Source organism: Phocoena sinus, chromosome 3 (assembly GCF_008692025.1).
Source record: "Phocoena sinus isolate mPhoSin1 chromosome 3, mPhoSin1.pri, whole genome shotgun sequence".
Taxonomy (NCBI): Eukaryota; Metazoa; Chordata; class Mammalia; order Artiodactyla; family Phocoenidae; genus Phocoena; species Phocoena sinus.
This window is the reverse complement of record NC_045765.1, coordinates 106,072,523-106,095,962: the sequence shown is the minus strand read 5'-3', so window position 1 is coordinate 106,095,962 and position 23,440 is coordinate 106,072,523. Positions and strand designations below refer to the sequence as shown.

General features: G+C 34.4%; 1 protein-coding gene across 2 annotated transcripts in view; it reads right to left on the bottom strand.

The window, feature by feature from the left end:
• The window catches only part of EDIL3 (EGF like repeats and discoidin domains 3), a 431,167-nt gene that overhangs the window by 263,189 nt on the left and 144,538 nt on the right, over positions 1-23,440 (bottom strand). The window contains exon 3 of one of the 2 annotated variants that reach the window (XM_032627364.1): positions 8,574-8,600. The exons of the other annotated variant lie outside the window; for it this stretch is intronic. Within the exon in view, the coding sequence (XP_032483255.1) occupies positions 8,574-8,600 (27 nt within the window). The remainder of the gene's footprint in view (positions 1-8,573; positions 8,601-23,440) is intronic. 2 annotated transcript variants of the gene reach the window in all.

Below are 23,440 nucleotides of genomic sequence, written 5' to 3'. Positions count from 1 at the left end.
TCAAGACATGAAGGATGTGTTGGAGGAGTCATGCAGATACTTGCAGGAGAAGCTGTCAGACAATGGACCTATGAGTGCAAAACCCTGCCCAAGACTGGGATGGGCTCAGGGTTTGTGTTTGTTGTATGAAAAGGAAGGACAAGGTGGCTGTAGAGGAAATGCAGCCAGGGTGGTAATGAAGGGTGCAAATTATATCCAGTTTCAATCCTAAATCTACTGCAGGGTTGATTGAGAGGTACTAAATTAGCCTTAAGGCTGAAGAGTGATGGGATCCCATGGTCTTGTAGGAGAATTATCCTGGCCTCTCTGTTGAGAAGGACCTGCAGAGGGGTCAAGGGTACCAAGAAGAAGATCACTCAGAAGGTTACTGAATGATAAGCCAAGTGTGAGAAGATGGTGACTTCGACAAGGGTGATGGTATATGTGATGGCAAGAAGTGATTAGATTTTGGGTATATTTTATAAGAAGAGGCTAAAAGGGTCTGGTGAGAATGGGATGTAGTGGGTGTTATCAAAGTTGACCCTGAAGATCTGGACTGAGCCACTGAGATGGAGGAGACTGTAAGAGCAACTAGATTGAGGCAGAATGTTTTCTGAAAATGCAAATATTCAATATGGATGAAGGTAGTCAGAGGGATTTCCATTTCCTATTTTATTATTTTAAAATTGTCTACAAGGTCCATAAAATTACTATAGTAATCAGATTATCATTTAAAATAATAGGTAAAATTTTGCATGTTATTAGGTACAGCTTTATAATATATGCATGACAAAAAACTTGAATAACTGTGCATTACTTTTACAAATGAAAGAAATATATGTTATTTAAAACTATTTATAAGTGAATAAAAGGCAGTTTGCTTCATTAGAATAAGTACAAGTTTCACCAGAGAAACTTGAAATTGAATCCTCCTTTTGTCGCTTGCTTATTATGTAACCTTGGGCATATTTCTTTATGCTGTAAAATTCAGTGTTCTCCTCTTTAAGTAGGAATCTATATATATAATTAGCTTCATTGCTTTATTGTGAAAATTAAATTAAAAAACTGCACCTAAAATGCTTAGCACATTGCCTGACAAATAATCATAATCAAAATAACAATAACAATAATATGGGAAACAACACTGATGATAATAGAAGTAAAAGAACAGCTTAGATTCCTTGTACTTATTATAGGATGGGCATGATGTGATAAATGCTTTAATGTATCATCATGCTTGATCCTTCCATCAAGCATTTAAGGTGGGCACTATTATTAATCCATTTTACAGATGATGAAAATGAAATTTGTAAAAGGAAAATACTGTACAGGTAGGAGACAGCTATTTATCTGAAGATAAAAACACCTAAAGGCATAGGTTCAGGACTTCGGGTACATGGGGTCTTATCCTACCCATCATGAACGGGAATGCTTAATGCCTTCCTTGAGCAAACAAATCCCTGGAATATTAAATTAATACTTCTCAGTGCTCTATCTGTAATAAACTTGAGGTGAAACTTGGGACAGCAAAAAAATTGACCCAGACAATTTGAGATGGCCTTAAAGATGAATCCATCCAATGCAAGGAGTACTAGAAATTAAATGAGGCTTGAAGTCTAAGTGTACACAGATAGTGGGGCAACATGCATTGTTATTAAACATTGCAAATTATGCTTGGTCTATTTTCCAGAAATAGGTTTGTTGAAAATTAAAATATTTTGTGTTTATATAATTTTTACTCACTTTCTGTGATGGTTAAATTTTATGTGTCAACTTGGCTAGACTGTGGTACCCAGTTGCTTGGTCAAATACTAGCCTAGATATTGCTGTGAAGGTATTTTGTCAATGTGATTAACATCTACAATCAGTTGACTTTAAGTAAAGCAGATTACCCTCCATAATAATATGGGTGGGCTTCATGCAATCAGTTGAAGGCCTTAAAAGCAAAACGTGAGGTTTCCCTGAGAAGAAAAAACTTTGCCTCAAGGCTGTAAACCAGAACTCCTGCCTGAGTTCAGCCAGCCTGCCCTATAGAATTCAGACTTGCCAGCCCCACAATCACATGAGCCAATTCCTTAATATAAATCTCTTTATTTTATATACATGTATAGGCTTTTGATTCTGCTCCTCCAGAGAACACTGACAGATATACTTTTCCTTTCCATGTATATACCTTTACTACTATTTTTAAGTTTATCTTAAATATGAATATTTCTTAAATATGAAATAAGAAAAATACTATCTACATATTACAGAAATTTAAAAACCAACTACTTTTCTCACAATTCAATGTCACTATCAAATAATCTATCAATAAGGAAGTTTTGTTTTATTAAAAAAGAAGTAAGCAGTATTTGTTCTTTAACGAATGTCTTAGTGAACTGACCAAAGATAAATCTTTAGAGGCAATGATTTCTTCCCTATTCCACTGAGAATCTACAAATAATGACTTCTTTCTATTTTTTAGAGATTATAGCAATAAACTTTTTAGTTTTATATATTGGGTTTTAATATTTAAGCCTGCTTAGCATATACTTATGAACAAGAATATACTTGACAATATAATTAGAAACGTTGCTCCAGGCACTAGAGGGAAAATAGGCATGTCTATATAAAAAAGGGGAAAATTTGCAACAAATGTAAGGTGAACAAAAACAAGGATGTGAAGCTTTACTTTAGATCCCCAAGGAAATAAAGTTCTAAGATCAAAATGCACAAGTGTTACGCTCATTAGAGAATAATATGGTTAGATATCATTCCTTTTCAAAAGCATGAGTTGTAGAATAATTGAGCATAGTCTGCCATGCAGAATTAAATTCTATAAGAAAACAGGAAAGAGATCTAAAAGAATCTGTAGCATAATTAAGAAAATCACAAAATCCACCATAAACAGAAGTAATGTTTTTGTAGGACTAAGACTGAGTATTTCAAAAACAAGAGAGGGCTTCCCTGGTGGTGCAGTGGTTGAGAGTCTGCCTGCCAATGCAGGGGACACAGGTTCGTGCCCCGGTCCAGGAAGATCCCACATGCCGCGGAGCGGCTGGGCCCGTGAGCCATGGCCGCTGAGCCTGCATGTCCAAAGCCAGTGCTCCGCAACGGGAGAGGCTACAACAGTGAGAGGCCTGGGTACCGCAACAACAACAACAACAACAACAACAAAAACCAAGAGGAAAATATCTAATCACTGCATCCTGTGTTTAGCTGCACAGATGTATAACATATTTGTTTTAAACTATATATATAGTTTGTTTATAAAACTATGAATATATATATGTAATATAGCCTTAAATCTTTATTACTGCTAGTCAATGTTCTATTATATGTATAGATTATTAGTTCTTAGGTGTAGTTCCTCAGTGGCCAAACTGATCATTTAAAAGATTAAACATACTAAAAAATTTAGAAGGAGCTAGTAAAAATGATGAAGTTCTGCTGTGCTGAATCAACACTGTCTCCACCTCTGATGGGCATCACAGAGGTCACAAGAGCCTACTATAAACTATTGTATCCAGGCAGTAACCTGTATCATCACTACCAATTGGGATCTGATATTAATAGGCCAGAAATGCACTTTTACATTTAAGTAAATTATGAAATTTTAACTTTATAAACATGTGAAGAACAGTATGGCTTTTGCACTTTAGTGTTTTAACATAGCTGATTGCTAAAAAGATTTTTCTTTTACATTCATTTGAAAATTCCATTTTTCCTAATCATATTTTTTGTTATTATATGAGCTAACAGTATTAATAACTACTTTTATACAAATTCAAACTCAGTCTCTTTCTTTGATATTAAAAAATGACAAATGACAATTAGAGCAATTAGAAATCTCCCTTTAAGCAAGAGAAGAAAAAAAAAGAAAAAAAATCAAGATTTGCTTCTGAGGTGGTATAAACAAAAAATAGTAAGTTGTGGTTTTATTAATTTTAGCCACTGATCTATTGTAGAGCTACAGTATCTCAACTGTGTCGTTTTTGGACTGATTGATCCCATTCAGTAACATTTTCCATTTCTAGTCCTCTTTTAATTCTTATAATGATTTCATTAATTTGATGAATAAATGGTATTTATAGAGAGGTAAAATAATAGCTAATAAGACAAAAAAATAAAGAGGAATGAAGAAATTTATATGACAATAAGCCTAATTTGATAGACCTTATAGTTAATAAATTAAATTTTATAAGGATTAGTTCATTTGTAGCAGTCAATTTTCTAATGTAAATGTCTTAATTTCTTAAAGAACACAGACAAAGGCATTGGTGTAATCAGTTTATCAAATCTCTCCTTATTATGAAATTTAAATAGAAGATAAATAGAAATTGGATTTGTGCAACATGGGAGAAGCAGCCACTGACTTAACTCTATTAAAGAGTGTTATTAAAAAAAAAAAAAAAAGAGTGTTATTAAAGTTATAAACGGATCTGTGTCATACACCTACAGAGACACACACACACACACACACACACATACACACACACACACACGCGCACACTCTTAATATTTGCAAATCTTTGTTTTTGAAGGTCTATTTTTTAGACCAGTGTCTGATGAATATAGTAGCACAGTTCTGAGACTATAAAAGGGAATAACTGATGTTGCAATATCTGAAGGAAATTTCAAAAGAAGGTTACCAAAATTATTTGAGCAACAGCAACATAATTGGGTTACATCTATCACCTCTAAACATGACTCATTTGGAGGTACGATATCTGTTATGGTTTCTTTAACAGAATGAATCTCATTAGTTTATAATTAGATCTTAGGATATAACCTAGTTTGAAGGAACTTCTTGTATAGTTCATAGATGTGTTTTTGTACTCAATGATAAGATGTTTAAATACCTGAACATAAGATTCAACTAAGATAAATAAGAAGAAGCTTCTGGTAGTTACAGAAACAGGTGTTGGGTGAAACTGCCCTAGTAACCCAGATACTACAAACATGTTGCTCTGGGCTAATGCATCCCACCAGAACATTCGAAGATGAAAATAATTAACAAATGGATGCTCCATATTCAATAAGGGGATACATCTCCATGAGTAGAAACACAGATGTGACATATTATGCATCTCCTCTATAAATCAACACCAAAAAAGCAGTTACTAAGCACTTGCTTTTTGCATGGCAATTTAGAGGTTCAAATAAGGGAAATTACGTATATTTGAAAAAATGACTAAGGACAGAGTGAAGCATAAAAATATTGTAAACAGAAACGTATGGTAGCAGAGTAGAGGAATCACTTGTCTGTTTTAATGATGGCAGTTATAAAAATTCTAAATATAAGTCAAATCAAATATACTCTATTGTAAAGAGAAAAGCACAACCATTTTGCAGCATTATAACACAAGTAAAACACTATCTAATATCTCATTAATTTTCTCAGAGCTATATTGTCTCTTTCTAATTTTTTTTATACTATATGCTAGTCCAGACAGAAACCTATTATTTTCTCTAAAAAATATTGTGGACAATGAGAATTTTTCATGATTACTGAATTATAATTAATCCAATTCTGTGTACCTCTGGGGTAAAAATAACTTAGATTTGCTATATAATATCCATACATTGCAAATATTTAATAAATAGTATCATTCAGTAGTATCCACTAGGCACCTGCACATTTAGATAAACCATGTATATATTTGTTTTTTAAAATATTAATTTTTAACTTATAATATTTATAACTTATAATGTTCATATATTAACAACTGGTGATCATGAGCCTGTGACTATCTGGCAGCAAGAAATACCCCCATTTACTTTATTCCTTCTACTGTTGAACTTTGAGGAGTAGCAGATCTATTAGAAATATCTGAATTATTTAAGTTAAAGAAACTGAAGTATTATTAGAAGAAGTTACAGTCCAATTATGCCATGAAGCTGAAGGAAGAATGTGAAACTGATAAAGATATCATGTGGGGACATATGAAAGTTTAATTCAGGTACAATTTCTGTGGCAAACAGATGATTGCATTTCACTGATAATTTAAACAGAATGGAGAAATAACAGAAAGAAAGATAAATTAAAGAAGGATCAGAAAGATAAATTAAAGGAGTCTGAGTTTGGGAAAGATCATTCTAGATAAACCGTTGATGGAAGGAAATGAAAGTAAAAACAGAGACTATCAACAATATATTAAATATATTTTGGGTAATAGTTTAAAATAAAAGATATATTTTGATAAATATTACTGAAAAAGACACACAAACAGAATAATAAATATTTAATTGAGAAAAATAGTTGCTGAAAAAATTGGGGGCAAGAGTACCAAAAAAACGCTAAAACAAAATCACAATCCAGTTTCCACAATTATTCATATTCCTTATGAAATCAAGCCTTTATAAATCTCATAATACCTTGTCAAAAGTTTTAATACAACTACACAATAATACTTTTTATTATACACTTTGATAAAATTAACGGAAGAACATTTGGCTCCCATTGGCAGTTTTATATAAAAGGAATGTCTGCTTTACTAAATGCAAATTTTCTGAATGTTAATGTAATCTGTATGTGAAACTATTTAGTTAAAATATTACTTAATACATTTGCTCTACTCTAATCATCTATGCTAAAATCACAACAAAAACATCTGGTCATATATGAAAACAAAACTATTTTAGAAACATAATTTAAACTCTATGATGTTCAGATCACTCTAGAGTCAAATAAATATTTGGGGGAAAATGTTCAGTTGCATTTACAAAACAGTTTCTTAATAAGCAGAGAAATTATTAAAATAATTTTAAAATAAGAAAATTACACCAAGAAATAGTTATATGTATTACTTACATTAAATTAAAATTAATCTTCATCATGCAAAAATAATAATTCTTTTGCAAAGTCACCAAAACTGCTTGGCAGGCAACATAGCTAGGAATGAGGTGTAAGAATATTAGAGGAATGAAACTGCTCTAGAAAAGCATAGGCTCACAAGGCCTGGTACTCACACCAAGAGAAAATTCAACTAAGGCTGAGAAAGACAGAGTTTCTGAGCAATGCTGTCAACACTAAAGCCTCAAGTCAGGGCAAAAAGAAGTCAGAAACTAGGCAGAGGAAACTCATAACAACACATAAGTCTGCTACTGAGTCATGTGATTAGGTTGTTCCTAAAAATAGGCTACATAATACTGACTAGAGTAGCAGAAAATTATAGGGAGTTCTTATCATCCAAATCAGGTTATAAACTATCTAACAATATTATGAAAATGAAACATTAACTGAGAGTTTATCTTCTGTGATTCCATTTCAAGGCAGTGATAATGAGTATAATGCAATATGGCATCCTTGGAGTTTACCAAAGATATTTGTAAGATGTCTATTTCATTTTCTTCCATTGAATTTTTGATGTTTTGAACCACTTTTACAGGTAAAAATCCCTGCCCAGTTCTAGAAGAACGTAGAAATCAAGAAGTCTCCTACCAATTGAAATAAGTTAGGTCTATGAATTGAAAAGACCCTATTCTGTACCTGAGTTCCAATAACTGGGCTACATTCCCCATTTCCTATACAATCAAGCCCCATTTTTGTCCATTAGCTTCAGTAACCTGAGATGGAGGGCTTTATCCCTTTTTGCTGATGTTGCTAGTCTGCTAGCCTGGACCTTTTATTATTTGCTAACCAGATTGGCTGTGGTGCCTGCTTTCTCCTTATAAATGTGCCTGGTCTTTGACCCATCCCACTGTCCTAGAACCAAGTTGAAAATACCATGCCTTCTCTACCATTTGCATTCCTCACAGTATTTAGTTCAGACCTGAGCCTGTTCTTGATCAATGCTGATTAGATGGATGAGAAGCACAGTCATGATGCCAAGTTTCAGTATCATTAAGTTATAACTGCAAAAATTATTTTCTTAACGAAAGTGACTATTTGAGGCAACAACATGATTTTTATCCTTAAACTTAAATGAATATCATATTCAATGTCAGTCGCATTTGATAATGCAGTATTCTACCATAGTCATATTTCTGAAAGTATGTTTTATCATTTTCCTCTTTTTTTTTTTTTTGCGGTACGCGGGCCTCTCACTGTTGTGGCCTCTCCCGTTGCAGAGCACAGGCTCTGGACGCACAGGCTCAGCGGCCATGGCTCACGGGTCCAGTCGCTCCACGGCATGTGGGATCTTCCCGGACTGGGGCGCGAACCCGTGTCCCCTGCATCGGCAGGCGGATTCCCAACCACTGCGCCACCAGGGAAGCCTATCATTTTCCTCTTTTTAATTTCAGTCTCCTCATTTTATTATTTTTCTGCATTTTAACATTTTAGTTTTTTTTCTCCCCATTTATTACTTATTGGCATTTTTCTCAATGTTTTAATTTTCCCAATTTCCTTATTCTGTAATAGTGATGTGATTTTTTTGTGTTATGATTTCCTCTGTGACAGTTCATTTTCAATTATTTTCTCTTTTTATTTAAAACTCATAACGAACATCATTTAGTCTGGGACTGCATAATGGGTTCAAGAAATAAAGTAAATAAATAAAACTGTGCCAGTTTTGTGGTCGAAACCTGAACAAATACATTTCAAATGGTCTATATTATTAAGGGCATTAAAATAAATAGGAATAATCTTTACAGCATAGGAACTTTACCTGCTGAAGTTGGCTCTTCATCTGATGCTATGATAGAGGAAAAGAGATGAGGTGGGAACAAAGAGAGGGAGTGAGTGAGATGAGAGGGAAGGAGTGAGGTGAGAGGGAGAGAGAGATGGGGCAGAGAGAGAGAAAGAGAAATTGAGATTGAACATAAATATATTTCACATTTCTAAATAATGACTAAAAGTCTCTGACTTGAAATTCTGTATATACATTAGATATTTTTCATTAGATAATTAGATAATGACAGATAAATGGATAGTACTTACATTAAATTAACATTTAAAAACTCTCATACTTTAAAATAAGCAAGCATTAGAAAAGACCATTTGGTTGTCTGAATTTGAATTTTCTGTCCTTTTGCAAACAAGGTTGAACTTTTTTAGCTTGAGTGGAAATTATTATAATTATTATAAATAATATTGTTTAAAATATAAATTGTATATAACATAAATACCCCAACCATCCACTTTGTGGGAATTTTCTATTAGCAAAGAGGAATTAAAAGGTATTGTTGACAGTCAAAAATTCTGTTCCATGAGTTAGAAATTATAAAAAGGTAGGAATTATTAAACCTTAGAGTGACTCAGAATCAGTATGAGTGTTGGTTAAACACAAAGATTCTCTCTCTCTCTCTCTCTCCCCATCACATACACACACAAACACACTCAACTTATGTGTACCACAAACTTCAAGATTCAGTAGTGGTGATTCTGTGTTGAAGCCACAGGAACCCGCATTTTTTTTTTTTTTAATATTTATTTATTTATTTTTGGCTGTGTTGGGTCTTCGTTTCTGTGCGAGGGCTTTCTCTAGTTGCGGAAAGCAGGGGCCTCTCTTCATCGTGTTGCGCGGGCCTCTCACTATCGCGGCCTCTCTTGTTGTGGAGCACAGGCTCCAGGTGCGCAGGCTCAGTAGTTGTGACTCACGAGCCTAGTTCCTCCGCGACATGTGGGATCTTCCCAGATCAGGGCTCAAACCCGTGTCCCCTGCATTGGCAGGCAGATTCTCAACCACTGTACCACCAGGGAAGCCCCCGCATTTTAAAGGTTGACCCCAAGCACACATGGATAAGCATGGATATTACAAAAGGAGAGGTCACATTACAAGAACATAACTTTATGCTAAAGCAGTGGTTCATAACCCCGCATCTATACAAGAATTGCCAAACTCTGGGCCCACCTCAAACCAGCTGAGTCAGAGTCTCTCTCAATGGTACTAACTTGTAGCCAGGATTGAGACATGACTAAGTAATCAATATAATGTAACATGAACTATAATTCAAAGTGTGAATCATTTTGATTCCTTCTTTAAAAGGGGACATTTGTGAGAGCAGCACAACTCCAAGGGTAATAATCTGCTGTGTGTATGTGGAGGACGGAGCATCGTGTTGCAAAAGTGAAATAGCATCACAATTTTGCCTAGAATGCATGTCTTCATCTTTATACTAACAGACATGCTCTGTGAGAAGATATTTCTGCTCTGTGCACAATTGCAGCTTTATCAGAATATTACTGTTGAATTATATTACTCTAGCCAGTACTACTTCATTTGATTCATGAAGTTTTAAAATAAAAATTTACTCAGCTGAATTGCTTATAAAGGAGTTTTGTTTCCAGGTGATTTGTTCCTCAAGGTATCACTGTGTAACTAGGGAGCAGTCTCCACTATTTTCCATTAGGGTTACATCTGCACAGAGTACACATTAGACAAGCTTACTTTGTGTCCCGACAGTATTTTCCTCTCACACTGTTTGGCTTGTCTCCTTGGCACCAAAAAAAAAAAGAAAAAGAAAAAAATAGAGCAAACACACTTGGCATGCATGGTGTGGAGAACATAAATATTTAAAAGCTGTTTGCTGCTTTATCATGTCCAAAGTACTTCACAACATGTTCAAAGAAGAAAACTGTTGGTAGCTTCCAGGAACTCCCTTTTAGGAAAATACCACAGGGGCTTGTAGAAGTGCTGACTTAGATGGGTCATTGCTGGTAAAAGTCTGGAGATTCAAAAGGAACAAGAATAAAAAAGCTTACACGTATAGCTGGTCACTTTGTGTATGTGAACTGAATTTATAAAGCAACTGATGAGATGAAATATACTCTTATTTGATAGATGAAGATACAGAGATTCAGGGTGACTGAACAATTTGTCTAAGGTCAGTTTGAATTCAAGCTCATGTGACTTTTAAACCAAACTCTTTCCACTGTGCCTTACTGTATCACTAATTCAGTATCCACTAAAAGAGAAAAGGAAATGGGAGAAAGGATCATGGAATAAGGACTGGCTAGATTTCAGATAATGTTTCTTGGATTTAGACTAAGAGAAAAAACAAAAACAAAAACAAAAACAAAAGCTGGATGTAAGGGCTACAGGAGAAATCCCTTTAAGAAATGAAGTGGTCCCTTGGAAACATCTTCAAGTCCCTTACAATCCAGGAATAGACATAGGCAGGAGAGGGACTGACTAGGAGGTTAAACAAAACATACCAAGCCTGTGATGCCTAAGAAAGAAATATCACAAAGGCTAAGATTTTATTCCTCCATTATATATGGATAAGCAAAAAATTTTAGGAAAGGACTAGCAAGCACAGAAGTAAAGACAATTCTAAACTTACAGGAGTCATAGCAATTAGACAGTCTTAAAGCCAAAGCTCCTGGGGTGTACTACCCTACACTTGAGCCTATAATACCTGAAAGCACGTTTGTAACAAATTATCAATATTAGAGGGACTTCCCTGGTGGTCCAGTGGTAAAGAATCTGCCTTCCAATGCAGGGGATGCAGTTTCAATCCCCGGTCAGAGAACTAAGATCCCACATGCCGGCGGGGGGGGGGGGGGGCGGGGGGGCGCAACTAGCCCGTGCGCCACAACTACTGAGCTTACATGCCTCAACTAGAGAGCCCGCATGCTGCAAACTACAGAGCCCATGCGCTCTGGAGCCTGTGTACCACAACTAGAGAGAGAAAAACCTGCACGCCACAACTAAGAGCCCTTGCGCCGCAACAGAAAGATCTTGCATGCTGCAATATAGACCTGATGCAGCCAAAAATAGATAAATAAAATAAATAAATATTTAAAACAAACAAAAGAACAATATTAGAATCAGCAGTTACACAAGTCTGCACAGAACTGTATTTCTTTGAAACATCTCCATAGTGGTGGTTCCTCATAACTTGCAGATGTAACTATATTCATACTACTAAACATATTCATACTATTAACCAATATACATACTATTAAAATACACACACGTATTCACAAAGGCACGTTCAGGGTTAGGATTGGTATTAATTCACCATTTCAGTTATCGCTGGCAAAGATGGCTTTGTAAGCTAACTGCATTACCAAACAAAGCATCATGAACTATGAACAGGTGGCAGCAAGAGCCCCAGAAGTACAAATAAACTTCAAAGTGGACATTAGTGGTCTATTTTGTGACATTTAAGTGAAATTAAGGATCATAGAAGTAATTTCATGATACCTAAATGATTCCTTACTCTTCCTATTTGCTTCTTGGAATTCATGAATCAGCAAATAAACACACACACACACACACACACACACACACACACACACACGTCTGTGTCACGTGCAAGTTCCTCTAATCCTGGAAATTAAAAAGACATGCACCAAAAGAAATAAGAGCAAACTAACAACTCTTTATTGTTCTGCCTGGTGACAATGTAGACGAATGTACTAAAATTACGGTGATGGTAGGAAAAGAGAGAGTGAAAGTATATATCTAATATACAGAATTTAACTCAGTGTGGTCCTCTTATTGCCCATAACAGAATCACCTGGGATTTTGTTAAAATGCCACAGATCTAATGAATTTGAATTCTGGGTGTTAGCCCAAGTTTTTGCATTTTTAAAAAGCTCAGCAGGTAACTGTTATGAACACTAAGTATTGAGAATTATGGCTCTATCCATAAAAAGTTTATTGCAGAGCAATGGGTCCAATTGTTGGAACTGCAGCAGTAAATTAGCAGGCTTGTAGAAAACCCTTTGCAGTGTACTCTGTGGTTGTTTCACTGACTTTCAATGCTCTTTCTCTTTAACATCTTCAGGTTTGAGTATCTACATTGATGCCTTGGGGGAAGATGACTCTTGCTTTGGATTTAGAGAGAGAGTCTGTATCTCAGAACTAAGTAAATCTTTTCCCTTTTCCTGGCCACAGTTATTGGTCTAGGTAGGTATATGATCCAACTGGAGACAATAATGTGTAAGGACAGGTTTGTAGGTGTTTGGGTGAGGAGAGCTCTTGGAAAGACACTTTCTTCTGCGGAAGTATCTGCAAATAACCATCTCTCTCACTTCTTTAGGTAAGGACCAGGAAGTCTGTGGCCCTAGAAGCAAATTGGTAGACATCTTGCAACCATGATGGGAGCGAGCTTTAGAAAGAAGCCAATTCTCAAAGACTGAGTAGATAAACAAAACGAAATTAGATTACTGATGATATTATTGAGCCACTGAATCATATCGTGACCTTACTCTAGACTTCTAGCTCTGAGGAAAAATACTTGCAGTTTATTATTTATCTAGTTTTAGTTGAGCTTTCTCTTATTTGCAAATAATGACATTCAACTGCAATGGTAACCAGTTTTGTTGTTCCCGTTTAAAATATATTAGAACGCCTGAGAAATTAATCATCTCTGAGGCAGGCGAGACCGGAAATACATACAGTCTAGGACTGTGCTTTGAGGGCAGCTGCACTTTCAGCAAATTTTTATTTTAATTTTTCCACAGAGTTTGCCACCACATTTTGATACAATAAACCTATTCCTCTGATTCTGAAGTTGGTCACAATTTTTTCAGGACAGTCTGGCAGTGTACATGTTCATGAACTGGGTTGGTGCTTAACCGAAGGAGAAGAAGGCATCCTACAGATTTTCCTTCCCTTCCCTCTTTCCTCCCTCCCTCACCTTTCTCCTTTGCTCACAGGATCAACTGTCAAGTACAATAACTACACAAACCCAGTGAGTTTTGTATTACCCTGATATACATGTGCTAGCAAAACACACACATACTTCTTCATTGAACAGGCTCTAGTCTCTTCATGTGTTCTCAACAATTTTGTTATCTCCTGGGTTTTTTTTTTTTTTTTTTGTCTTATCCTTGGGTGTTTTAAGGAAACTTTCACACCTTGGAAATTCTATCCATTTAAAGCAATTCTATACCCAGCCCAGCATTGCTCACCATCAAATAGGAAAAGCTCATTATGAAATACATAAAATACATTTCTTAGCACATGATAATCTATTTTACATAGAGATGTTAGTTCATATTGACTTATGGATCATTTTGTTTGCTATACTATAAATCTAGTTAATTATGCACAAATATGCTTTGCAAATATACAATTATCTATGTAATTTATTATTTCCATGAGCAAAGCAACAAGAAGTATGTATTCTTGTACTCTCACAACATTTTAGAATGTTTTTATTCAACTGCAGTGATGCAAAAATAACGATGATATGTATGCATGATTATTCATGCCTGCCTAGAGGTTAAATGCTATAAATGTGTGTGTGTGTGTGTGTGTGTGTGTGTGTGTGTGTATACGTGTGTGTTAGTACTAAAAGAAAGAAGAGAAAATTAACATTTAAAATTTGTGAATTCAGTCATTTAAGTAAGTTGTGGAGCTGTCTCTGGAAGTAGACAGAGAAGTATTTAGAAAGAGGTTTTATTAGTTTACATGATCTTTGTTTTATTGTTTGTTGATTTGTTTGTTCTTGGCCAATGGCCCAATGAGGACAAGCCTCAGGACTTAAAAGTTGCTATTACCAACTCCTTTTTTGTGAAAGTATGAAGAGAAGTGTTAGTCTCTCCTGGCCAAAGACTTCAGACAGCATACTATGCGGTCAGTTCTCCACTCTCAGAACTGCAGAATAATTGGGTCACCGTGAGGAGCAGCAATCAATGGATTTGCAGAGAAAATGTTCAGAGAATTACAAAGTCTTCTCTGTTCTATCATTCTTCCACATGCAGTTTGATTCTTGTGCTAGATTTGGAGGACAGCATTTATTTGAATACAGTTAATACTGGGTAGTACATAAAATATAATTATGTATACATGTAGTTAGCCTGTAAGTATGTATTTGTATGTTTACTAGTCTCTTCCGTTAGACTAGGAGTTTCATGAGGGCAGGAATGTGCCTCTTTTGCTCACCCTTATAACTACAGTTTTTATAATAATACCTATAACACTAATAATAATACCTATTATTTTATAATAATACCTATAATAATACCTATATAAGCTCAATAAATATTTGTCAAAAGAAAGAAAGAAAATATGTATAAATATCTAATACAGTCCTCTGTGTTACTCAACAAAATTTAGTCGCTTCATTATGCTACATTACTAGACTTGCCAAAGAGAAAGCCTTAAATGTCATCTATATTTTAGTTATATAAATTTATATATAATCATATATAATAACTTATATAACTGTATAATCATATTTTCTTTCTTGGGGCAGGAGAGAAAAGGAATAATATTTGAAAAGACAATGATTGCTCTAATGACCATTAGAGCATGAAAAAATAAATCTCATGAAAAAATAAATCTGTGATTTTAAAGTAACTCAAAAAGCATCAAACTATAGTTTATTAATTAAATACATTCATTAAAATAGAACCACAAAAATGCACTTTCTAAAGTTTAGTAGTAATATAGCTCACATGAGTTTTACAAGCTACTTATACAGTTAATCATGTTAACAGCAATTAATGCATTTGTGGTTTTCTCATTTTGAAAGAGGTACAAATGGGGAAAATAATAAAGAATAAATGAAAGCTTTGGTTTCATTTTTTTCTACTAAGTAAAAAACATATGTAATTTACAAAGTATTCCCAGAGTATTGGGTAGCTGGGAAGTAATATGCCTTAAGCAATAGGCCTATATTCATGCCCCAGCTAGTATTAAAGAGACTTTGGGGACGTAATTAGGACACATTTTGCTACTTAAAGGAAGCACTAAAGATCTTTAGGCTAGGTGATTTAACATTACAAAAGCCTATAATTCAACATTTCATGTATTTATACAACTGTCCTCAAAAATCCTTTGTTTATTCAATGTGCCCTCCCTCCCTATCCAAATTCACCTCATCATTGTAGACTGAATGCAAGTCTCACCACCCTCATTTCTTTAGTATTTATTTTAGTTTCCTGATTTAGTTGCCTCCAAACATCCCCCACTAGCTTTTTAACTATAACCTAAAGCCAGTTCTAAACAAAATGGCAATAATATTTTCCAACCTTGTTCCCAAGCTGGACATTATCCGTGCTCCTTCTTTCGAAGGCAGTGGTTATGTTTCAGTTTTGTATAGTGCACATAATTAGTACTGAGTAAATATTTTTGGAAAGCTATCCAGTTTTAGACATGAGAAAATGAAGTCCAGTAAGTGAATTTAATGGCTGTTGTACATTACTGGGAGCCATCTATAAAGAGAATTGGGAATTAAACCTAAGGTAGCCAAAGAAAATTCATGGCCAAATAGAAGAAACTTGTGAAGGATAAAGCAGGTCAGAAGTTAATATAAATGGCTGCTCACATTTATCAATTTCCAATAAAATTAATTCATAATTTTTTGAAAACTTAATACAGGAGAGGAGGGAATAGTTCTGGAAGAAGAAAGCTGTTTAATGTGACAGAAAAGCCATGCAGCTGAGGTTACTTGCTTATCATATGTGAATTTCAGATGGTTAAACACCTATATTGTTCTGTTTCACAGCAACTGACAGAAGGAAGCTAATACCACCAGGCTCATATTCTATGGATTTCTGCTTTATTTATGTGTGGGCAACTGCTCACTTCACCCTCAATTCATTCCCATAAGTCTGGACAAATGAGCTAATCTAAAAAGTAAATCTGTTAAAACCAAAAGAACCAAAAATGAAAAAATAATGGATAAGTCAGCAATACTGGCGCAAATCCCAGAGATAGCATCCATTTAAGGAAACCACGGAATCACTGCACATAAAATGTTAATGTCAGAAGAGATTTTGTGATTAAGGGGTTGGCAAAAAACCCATTGTTATAATGGGTTAAGATTTGCATTAGAAAATAGAAATATATTTATTATATTTATTAAATCAACTAAATTATCAACTCAAAACTCAAAACAAACTGAATTTTGAAGTAAAAATACTTAAACATCTGAATACATATATAAAAATATATGTAATTATAATCAGATATTTATACTATAAATAAAACTAGGATTATATAATATATGATGTTCTTTAACTTGCTTTCATTAATATATTGCACATATTTTCTATCTCAATATTATCAGTGAATATGGACAATAAAAATATTTTATTTTATGGATAAACCATGATTTATTTAACTAAGTCTCTACTGAATGATATTTGGATCGATTCAGTGTTTTTCTCTTAGAAATACTATTTCAATGAATAATCAGACTCCATTTGAACAGCGGTAGAAACATGAAACAAAAATAAATGACCAAATAATTTCATTAAATAAATAAGAGCTCATAATCTTAAACACAATATAAAATGTTCATTTTTTATAAATAAGGCTTTTAAAGGATCCTCTTTTATGCTGTCAGCCTATCTTTAGTAACATGCTTCTTAAATATATTGGACAATATTATATTTGTGACTTCTTCCTATGAAAGTTACCTCCCTTGAAATAGAGTTACTATTAATGGAGATCAAGTAAAAGTTCCAGTGACCGATGCCCAAGCACAAGACACAAGAGACAAAGAAATGGCTGAGCTGTGGGCTTGAGGAGATGCAGCCTTAGGCTAACAGATTTCCCTGCCCATCACCCTCACCCCACTAGGGGGTATGTAGGGCTGTATACTGAATATAATATTCTTATATTAAATAATATAAAACTTCAACGTTCAAGAAAATTAATGGTGACTACTTGAAGACAGAAAATTACCTTATTACAAAATATTGGCATATAATGTGTGTGTGTGTGTGTGTGTGTGTGTATGCACACAAGCAAGTATTTAATGATACAGTTATTTCAAACATGACATTTATACCATTTATGATATCTGAGAAGACTTTTAGTAAAATATCATTCCTTTTTCACTACTTATATTCCAAAGAGGAATTCAGAAATTTTATGATGGCTTTGAAATGATGGGTTCCCAAAATACAGATCCACACATCTGGCTTAATTAAAATATCTTTTGAAACTCAAAAGATGAAGGGAGAAAACAGTGGAAGGTGTACCTTGAATAGAGCTGAGATATCTCTGGTGGATCTATCTGTTTCTCTTTGGTCAAGGGGAATTATTTTTTTCATGTAGCTTGAACTCATCCCAAGGACACTAACTATAAGCGATAAAGCACAGTCTCTGCTTGCCTATACAGAGCTCAATTAATCTAATGTGCCACTGACTTATTCAGCGGTGAGTTAATGACTGCTATAGAGGATTTTTTTCCTGCCTGTTAAAATAGAAGCTAAAATTAAATGCTTTCTTTTCAGAATCATTAGGACCTTCTTTAAAAGAAAATAGTATATCTACATTCAGGTGTTAATCAAATGACATTGACAATGTAATTTCCCTATCTTCAGAATTTGTCTCCCTAGGATGAATTTTTCCTTAATTGGAACATCTTTAAGGAACTCAACTGATAAAAAAAAAAGTGGACAGGTCTAACTTTAAGGCAATGAAATTGAATAAAGTTACAAGGCTATTCAGAGGGGGCCCAAGCCCCATTCTTCTTATCTTGAGGCTATTTTCAAGTTGTGAATGCACACTATTAACTTCTACTTTTCCAAACTGTCAAGAAACAGTCTAGGAAACAGCCTGTTCAGAAAACAGGATGTAAGCGACTTTGCATAGATAAAAGTTTAAATCCAAACTGAAATTAAAGGTCACTTAGTCCAACCTGCCAATCAAAAATCTAAACATTGCTTCAAAACTTCTAGTGGCAGGAAACTCATAATCTCACAAAGAAACACATCATATCACTCTCCTAAAGACAGCGTCTGGAAAACAATGGAATAATGTGGCTTTCTTTGACATAACAGCCATTCAAATATTTGAAGACAACTAACATATTCCCTATAATTCTCTTCTTAACTGAGACAAACATCTCCACTTAATTTCATAATCACGACGTACAACCTGGTCATCATTTTTGTTAACTTCCTCTTGATAAATTCAAATTTGTCAGGGTCTTTTAAAACATAGCAATACGAATGAAATCTTACAGCAACAAGAATTAGATGTCCAGAGGAGATCTAACTAGCACAGAATACAATGGCGTTATTACCTGCCTTCTTCATGCTGCTGAAAGAATTAATTTCCTTTCTCCCCTTCCTCCAGCCTCATCTTATAGACCAATTCCTAGAACACTGGGGGCTACTAATCTTATCTCCTTTCTATCTGAGGGCAAGATTGGGCAGGAAACAAAGAGGGGAAGGGAGACATGAGGTGAAGGTCAAGAGAGAACAGACTGACTTGCAAGCCAGTATCTAAAAGTACCTTAGCAACAGGAAAAATTGCAAAAGTTTGAAACCAAGCAAAGCCCTAAAGGTATTTTTCCAATCTTTCATTTTCTCTCTAGCAAAGAATCTAGTTTGCATGTATTTCATATGTAGTTGATTACGTTCACAGACAGGAAAACCAAACATTTGTCTTCATTGAAACAGTTTCCTTAGTGTCCAGGACTAGGTGTCCATCCAGATGGATATAAATATTTTGTGATTTCTCATGGGATTTTCCACATGTCAATTGACATTTCTGTTCATAGGAGGGTCTCCTGAAAACTATTTTTGGAACTTTGCAGTTGCTTCTTTCAGCAATTAATTTCTGGTTATAAATTCTAGGTTAGAAATTAACACTAATTTCAGTCAATAAGCCACACTGAGCCTTTTCCAAATCAACTACCTATTAGACCGAGTCTTATTGAAAACAATCACAATAATTAATGAGTTGAAAAACAGGTTTATCTTGGAGGCAGAAAAAAACATAATGGGAAAAAAAAACAACAACAGTACAATTTAATCCTCAAAAGAAAAGCCTGAGGTACTACTTAAAAATTATCACAAATTTTGTTAATAAGAGTTTTGTGTTGTTTTGTTTTTATAATGTCGGTATGCTTCAATTATACATTATAAAAAGAGATTACAGAATCATGTTCCTGGGATGATACTGTTAATAACATTGAAAACTATATTATGGAAATAGTTCAAGAGGATGACTAAAGGCCATATACAGTGTAGACCCAAACCACCTTCCTGTCTGGCTCCTCAGCATCTCTGCAAACACCAAATAATCTAGGTAACCACTAATGCTGATTCTTCCAGAAGGTTCCCATGTTTCTCATCTTTGTGCCTTTTATCATCCTGTATTTTGCTTAAAATGTTCCCACCAAATAATTTTACTGGTGAAGTACACTTCCAACCCAGCCCATCTCAAAAGCTATCTCACCCATCGAATCTGATTCCTAGGAATGGAAGTAACCTTTCCTCCTCTTGATACCTACAGCACTTTGTTCTCCTCTCAGGATGATTATTTTCTGCATTGTGTAATGACAATTGATGTGTGTGTTTTAGAGTCTTTCCCAAATTTATCTCAAGGTCAAGCTCTTTATCTTGGGGGCATAGACAAAGGGGAGGTTAGGTCCTGGGGGTCTGGAACAGCTCCAGAGATGCTCAATAACATTCATTAAATGGAAGATTCTACTGTTCTTTTCTGCTCTGTGATTCCATCTTTATGCAAAGCCACAAAGAGCTTATTGTTGATGTATCACATCTCAGAATCTAATATTAATATGTTGTCATAAATTCCAACTTTGTATTTATTATGCCTTTACAGGATTCCCATTTTGCAAGCTTATGAAGAAAAATCAATTCATAAGTTATTTGCTGTAAGCATAAGAAAAGCTCTATTCCTGAAAGGCCAATTCCTAATTATGCAAACATTACTTACATTACTCATAATTTTCAAATAATAAAACATAGGGTTCTCTTTTTTCCCATAACAAATGAGGTGATTTGTCAAATTATACACTGAAGAAAAGAAAATTTTGAAAAATTAAAAGCTGACAGCTAAATTGACCCAGTTTGCATATTCAAGCACAAGCAGAAAAAATCCTGACATAAAAATAATAGGTCAAGATTTATTGGACATTTCAATAATGTTATTAATGACTGAAATGATGGAAGAATATTCAGGGACTTAGAAACTTGACTTCTGCATGTAACTTTTGAATTGTCTATAAGGTCTATCTATTTTTATTTACTTATTTTATAACTGCTACATAGCTCTTTTATAAGTCAGGAACTATTCTAAGAACCTTACATATACCAATTCACTTAAATTGAACAAAACCTCTTTGAAGTTGGTACTATTATTACCTGGATTTTACAGGTAAGGAACGATGGCATCAAGAGGTTAAGCAACTTGGCCAAAGTAACAGATAGTAAATAGAACAGTCAGAATTTGAATTCAATATGGCTGAGTTCTTGATCACAACATCATGATGCAATTCTTTAGAGAATGTGTTCCTACAGAATGCCAAGAGCATGCTCAGTATGACAACACTGGAATAGAGGTTTTAATACTATTATTATTGTTATTATACCTCCAGGTTCTCTCACTGCTTCAAAGTATCCCTCCCCATATGTGTAACAGGTACACTTTAATTTGGACACAAACACTGGACTGTAGAAAAAGCATGGGACAAAATTTCAGGTTTAATGCCTGTTCTGCCCACCTTTGAGCAGGAATTCATGACCTTGGTATAGTCATCGTGTTTATCACAGAATCCTTTTCCCATTCAACACTGAGATTGGTATTAGCTCAACTGGTTATTTCAAGATTATTGCAAGAATAATGCATACATTAGCCTTTTAATGGATAGAGTACTCTAAAAACACTATTAAAGGGAAAAGGTGAAAGAAAAAATGTCATTGGCATTATGGTGATTGGTAAATTTCATAAATGCCCCACTTCAATGTTCACTACATGATGACCTGATAACCAGAATGTCTTGTTGTGAGGTGAGACTTACCATGGAAGTTTTGGGTCAGGAAATCATTGTGGAGATAATATAGCTCAACCTCCATAGTTGAATAATTAATGGAAGCTGACCTCAGAGCCCAGAGCATGTTGTGTGATGCACCCTGATTTATGCCATTTATGCCATTCAATCAATGACATTGATTGAAATAGAGCTGAGTTGACACAAACAACATGTGTCTTGTTATTGAAAATATTTAGTAGCTACTGTGTTGATGTGTAGCAGTAATGAGTTCTATACTCAATTGCTCTCTATGATTTGGATGAAGCACTTCGGGGTCTGATTTCTCAATTATAATTTTACCACGTAGAGACACTGTGGGGATTTATCAACATACTATGCAAAGAAGGTGCTAATTCTTACTTGAAATTTGCTATATTTTCCCAGGATTAGTACTTAAGAAAATACCCTTATCTGTGGTTCTATCTTTTACTGAGGAACTGAAATTGTGTCCTCCTACTTTATTTTCCAAGCTTTGATGAAAATAAAATAAACAGAAAATATTGATTATTGTCCATTTTAAATCATAGTTCAGTGAATTTTATTCTTTCAGAGGGAAAAATTAAATTCTGAAAAGGATTCTGCCCCAATTCTCTCTCATTATATGACTTATTTAAAAATTATGTGTTGCCACTGTACTTTAAGTAATATGGATTACAGAATTTGCCTTCACATAACTACTTTGATATATGTTGAAAAATAAATTGTCCTAGAGTACAAAGTTACCTTAAGGTGTCACCCAGTTTTCCTATGACTTCAGGCAGGGACTGTGGCCAAATAAGCCTTCACACACAATGACATCTACTTGAAACTCCTTGAGAAAAGTTTCATGCCTTCTATTTCATTGTAGTAACCCTTATGCTTTACTCTAGTAATTCCTTGTAACAAACAGTATGAGCCTAGCACATAGTAGGTGCCAATAAGATTTGTTGATCAATCTAATTTACTAATATTAAAAACTACAGGGGGTTCTAATAGTTTTAAGAAATAAATACCAACCTATCAAAATACAAATTTCAATGAATTCTTAATGCTTCGTCTCTTTCTCTTCATTCATGTAACTAATGCTAAGTGGAAAGAAGAGAGCAAATGTTCCCTCATTCATCCAAGAGCCTTTCACTTTCCATTAGAGTCATATTAATCTTTCCCTCACTTCCTACATTTATCTAACCTTCTTAGGCTCTCCTTACCCAGGCATTCTAAGTCTGTTCCATACTCCAGATGCTCTAGAGCCATTTTTAAGTTTTCTTTGATAAAATGCCTGCTCCCTCTCTCATTGGTCTTACTTTTATAGAATAGCCTTTTCCTCACAGTTTTTACCCAAATGGACTTTCTATATGCCTATCTATAGTTTGTCATTTTTAAATGATTTATGGCATTATATAATAACTGTTTAAGTGAAAATAAAAAGGGATGCAGTCTTATTTAAAAAACATATTTGATAGGACAACAATCTCTTCTTTTGCTATCCAAGTATATTTTTCTTCTCTTATTATACAAATCAAATAACTCCAAATGTACATTATTGTGATTAAGTAGATCTAAGCCCATTAAGATTTCTTTTCATTAAAACAACCATCATGATAAACTGTTTACCTTTCCTATACAATACTTATGATAGTAAAGGTTCTCAAATAACTCTTATCCCAACCATTTACTTTTAAGAATTTAGTCTAAGGAGACAATGGTGAATGTACACAAAATTTAGTTAGAAGAGTATGTACCAAAATGATTATAATAGAGGAAATTTGCAAGTAACTTATATGTCTAAAAATAGGGGCCGATACAGATTCCCAACAAACATATGAAAGGATGCTCAACATCACTAATCATTAGAAAA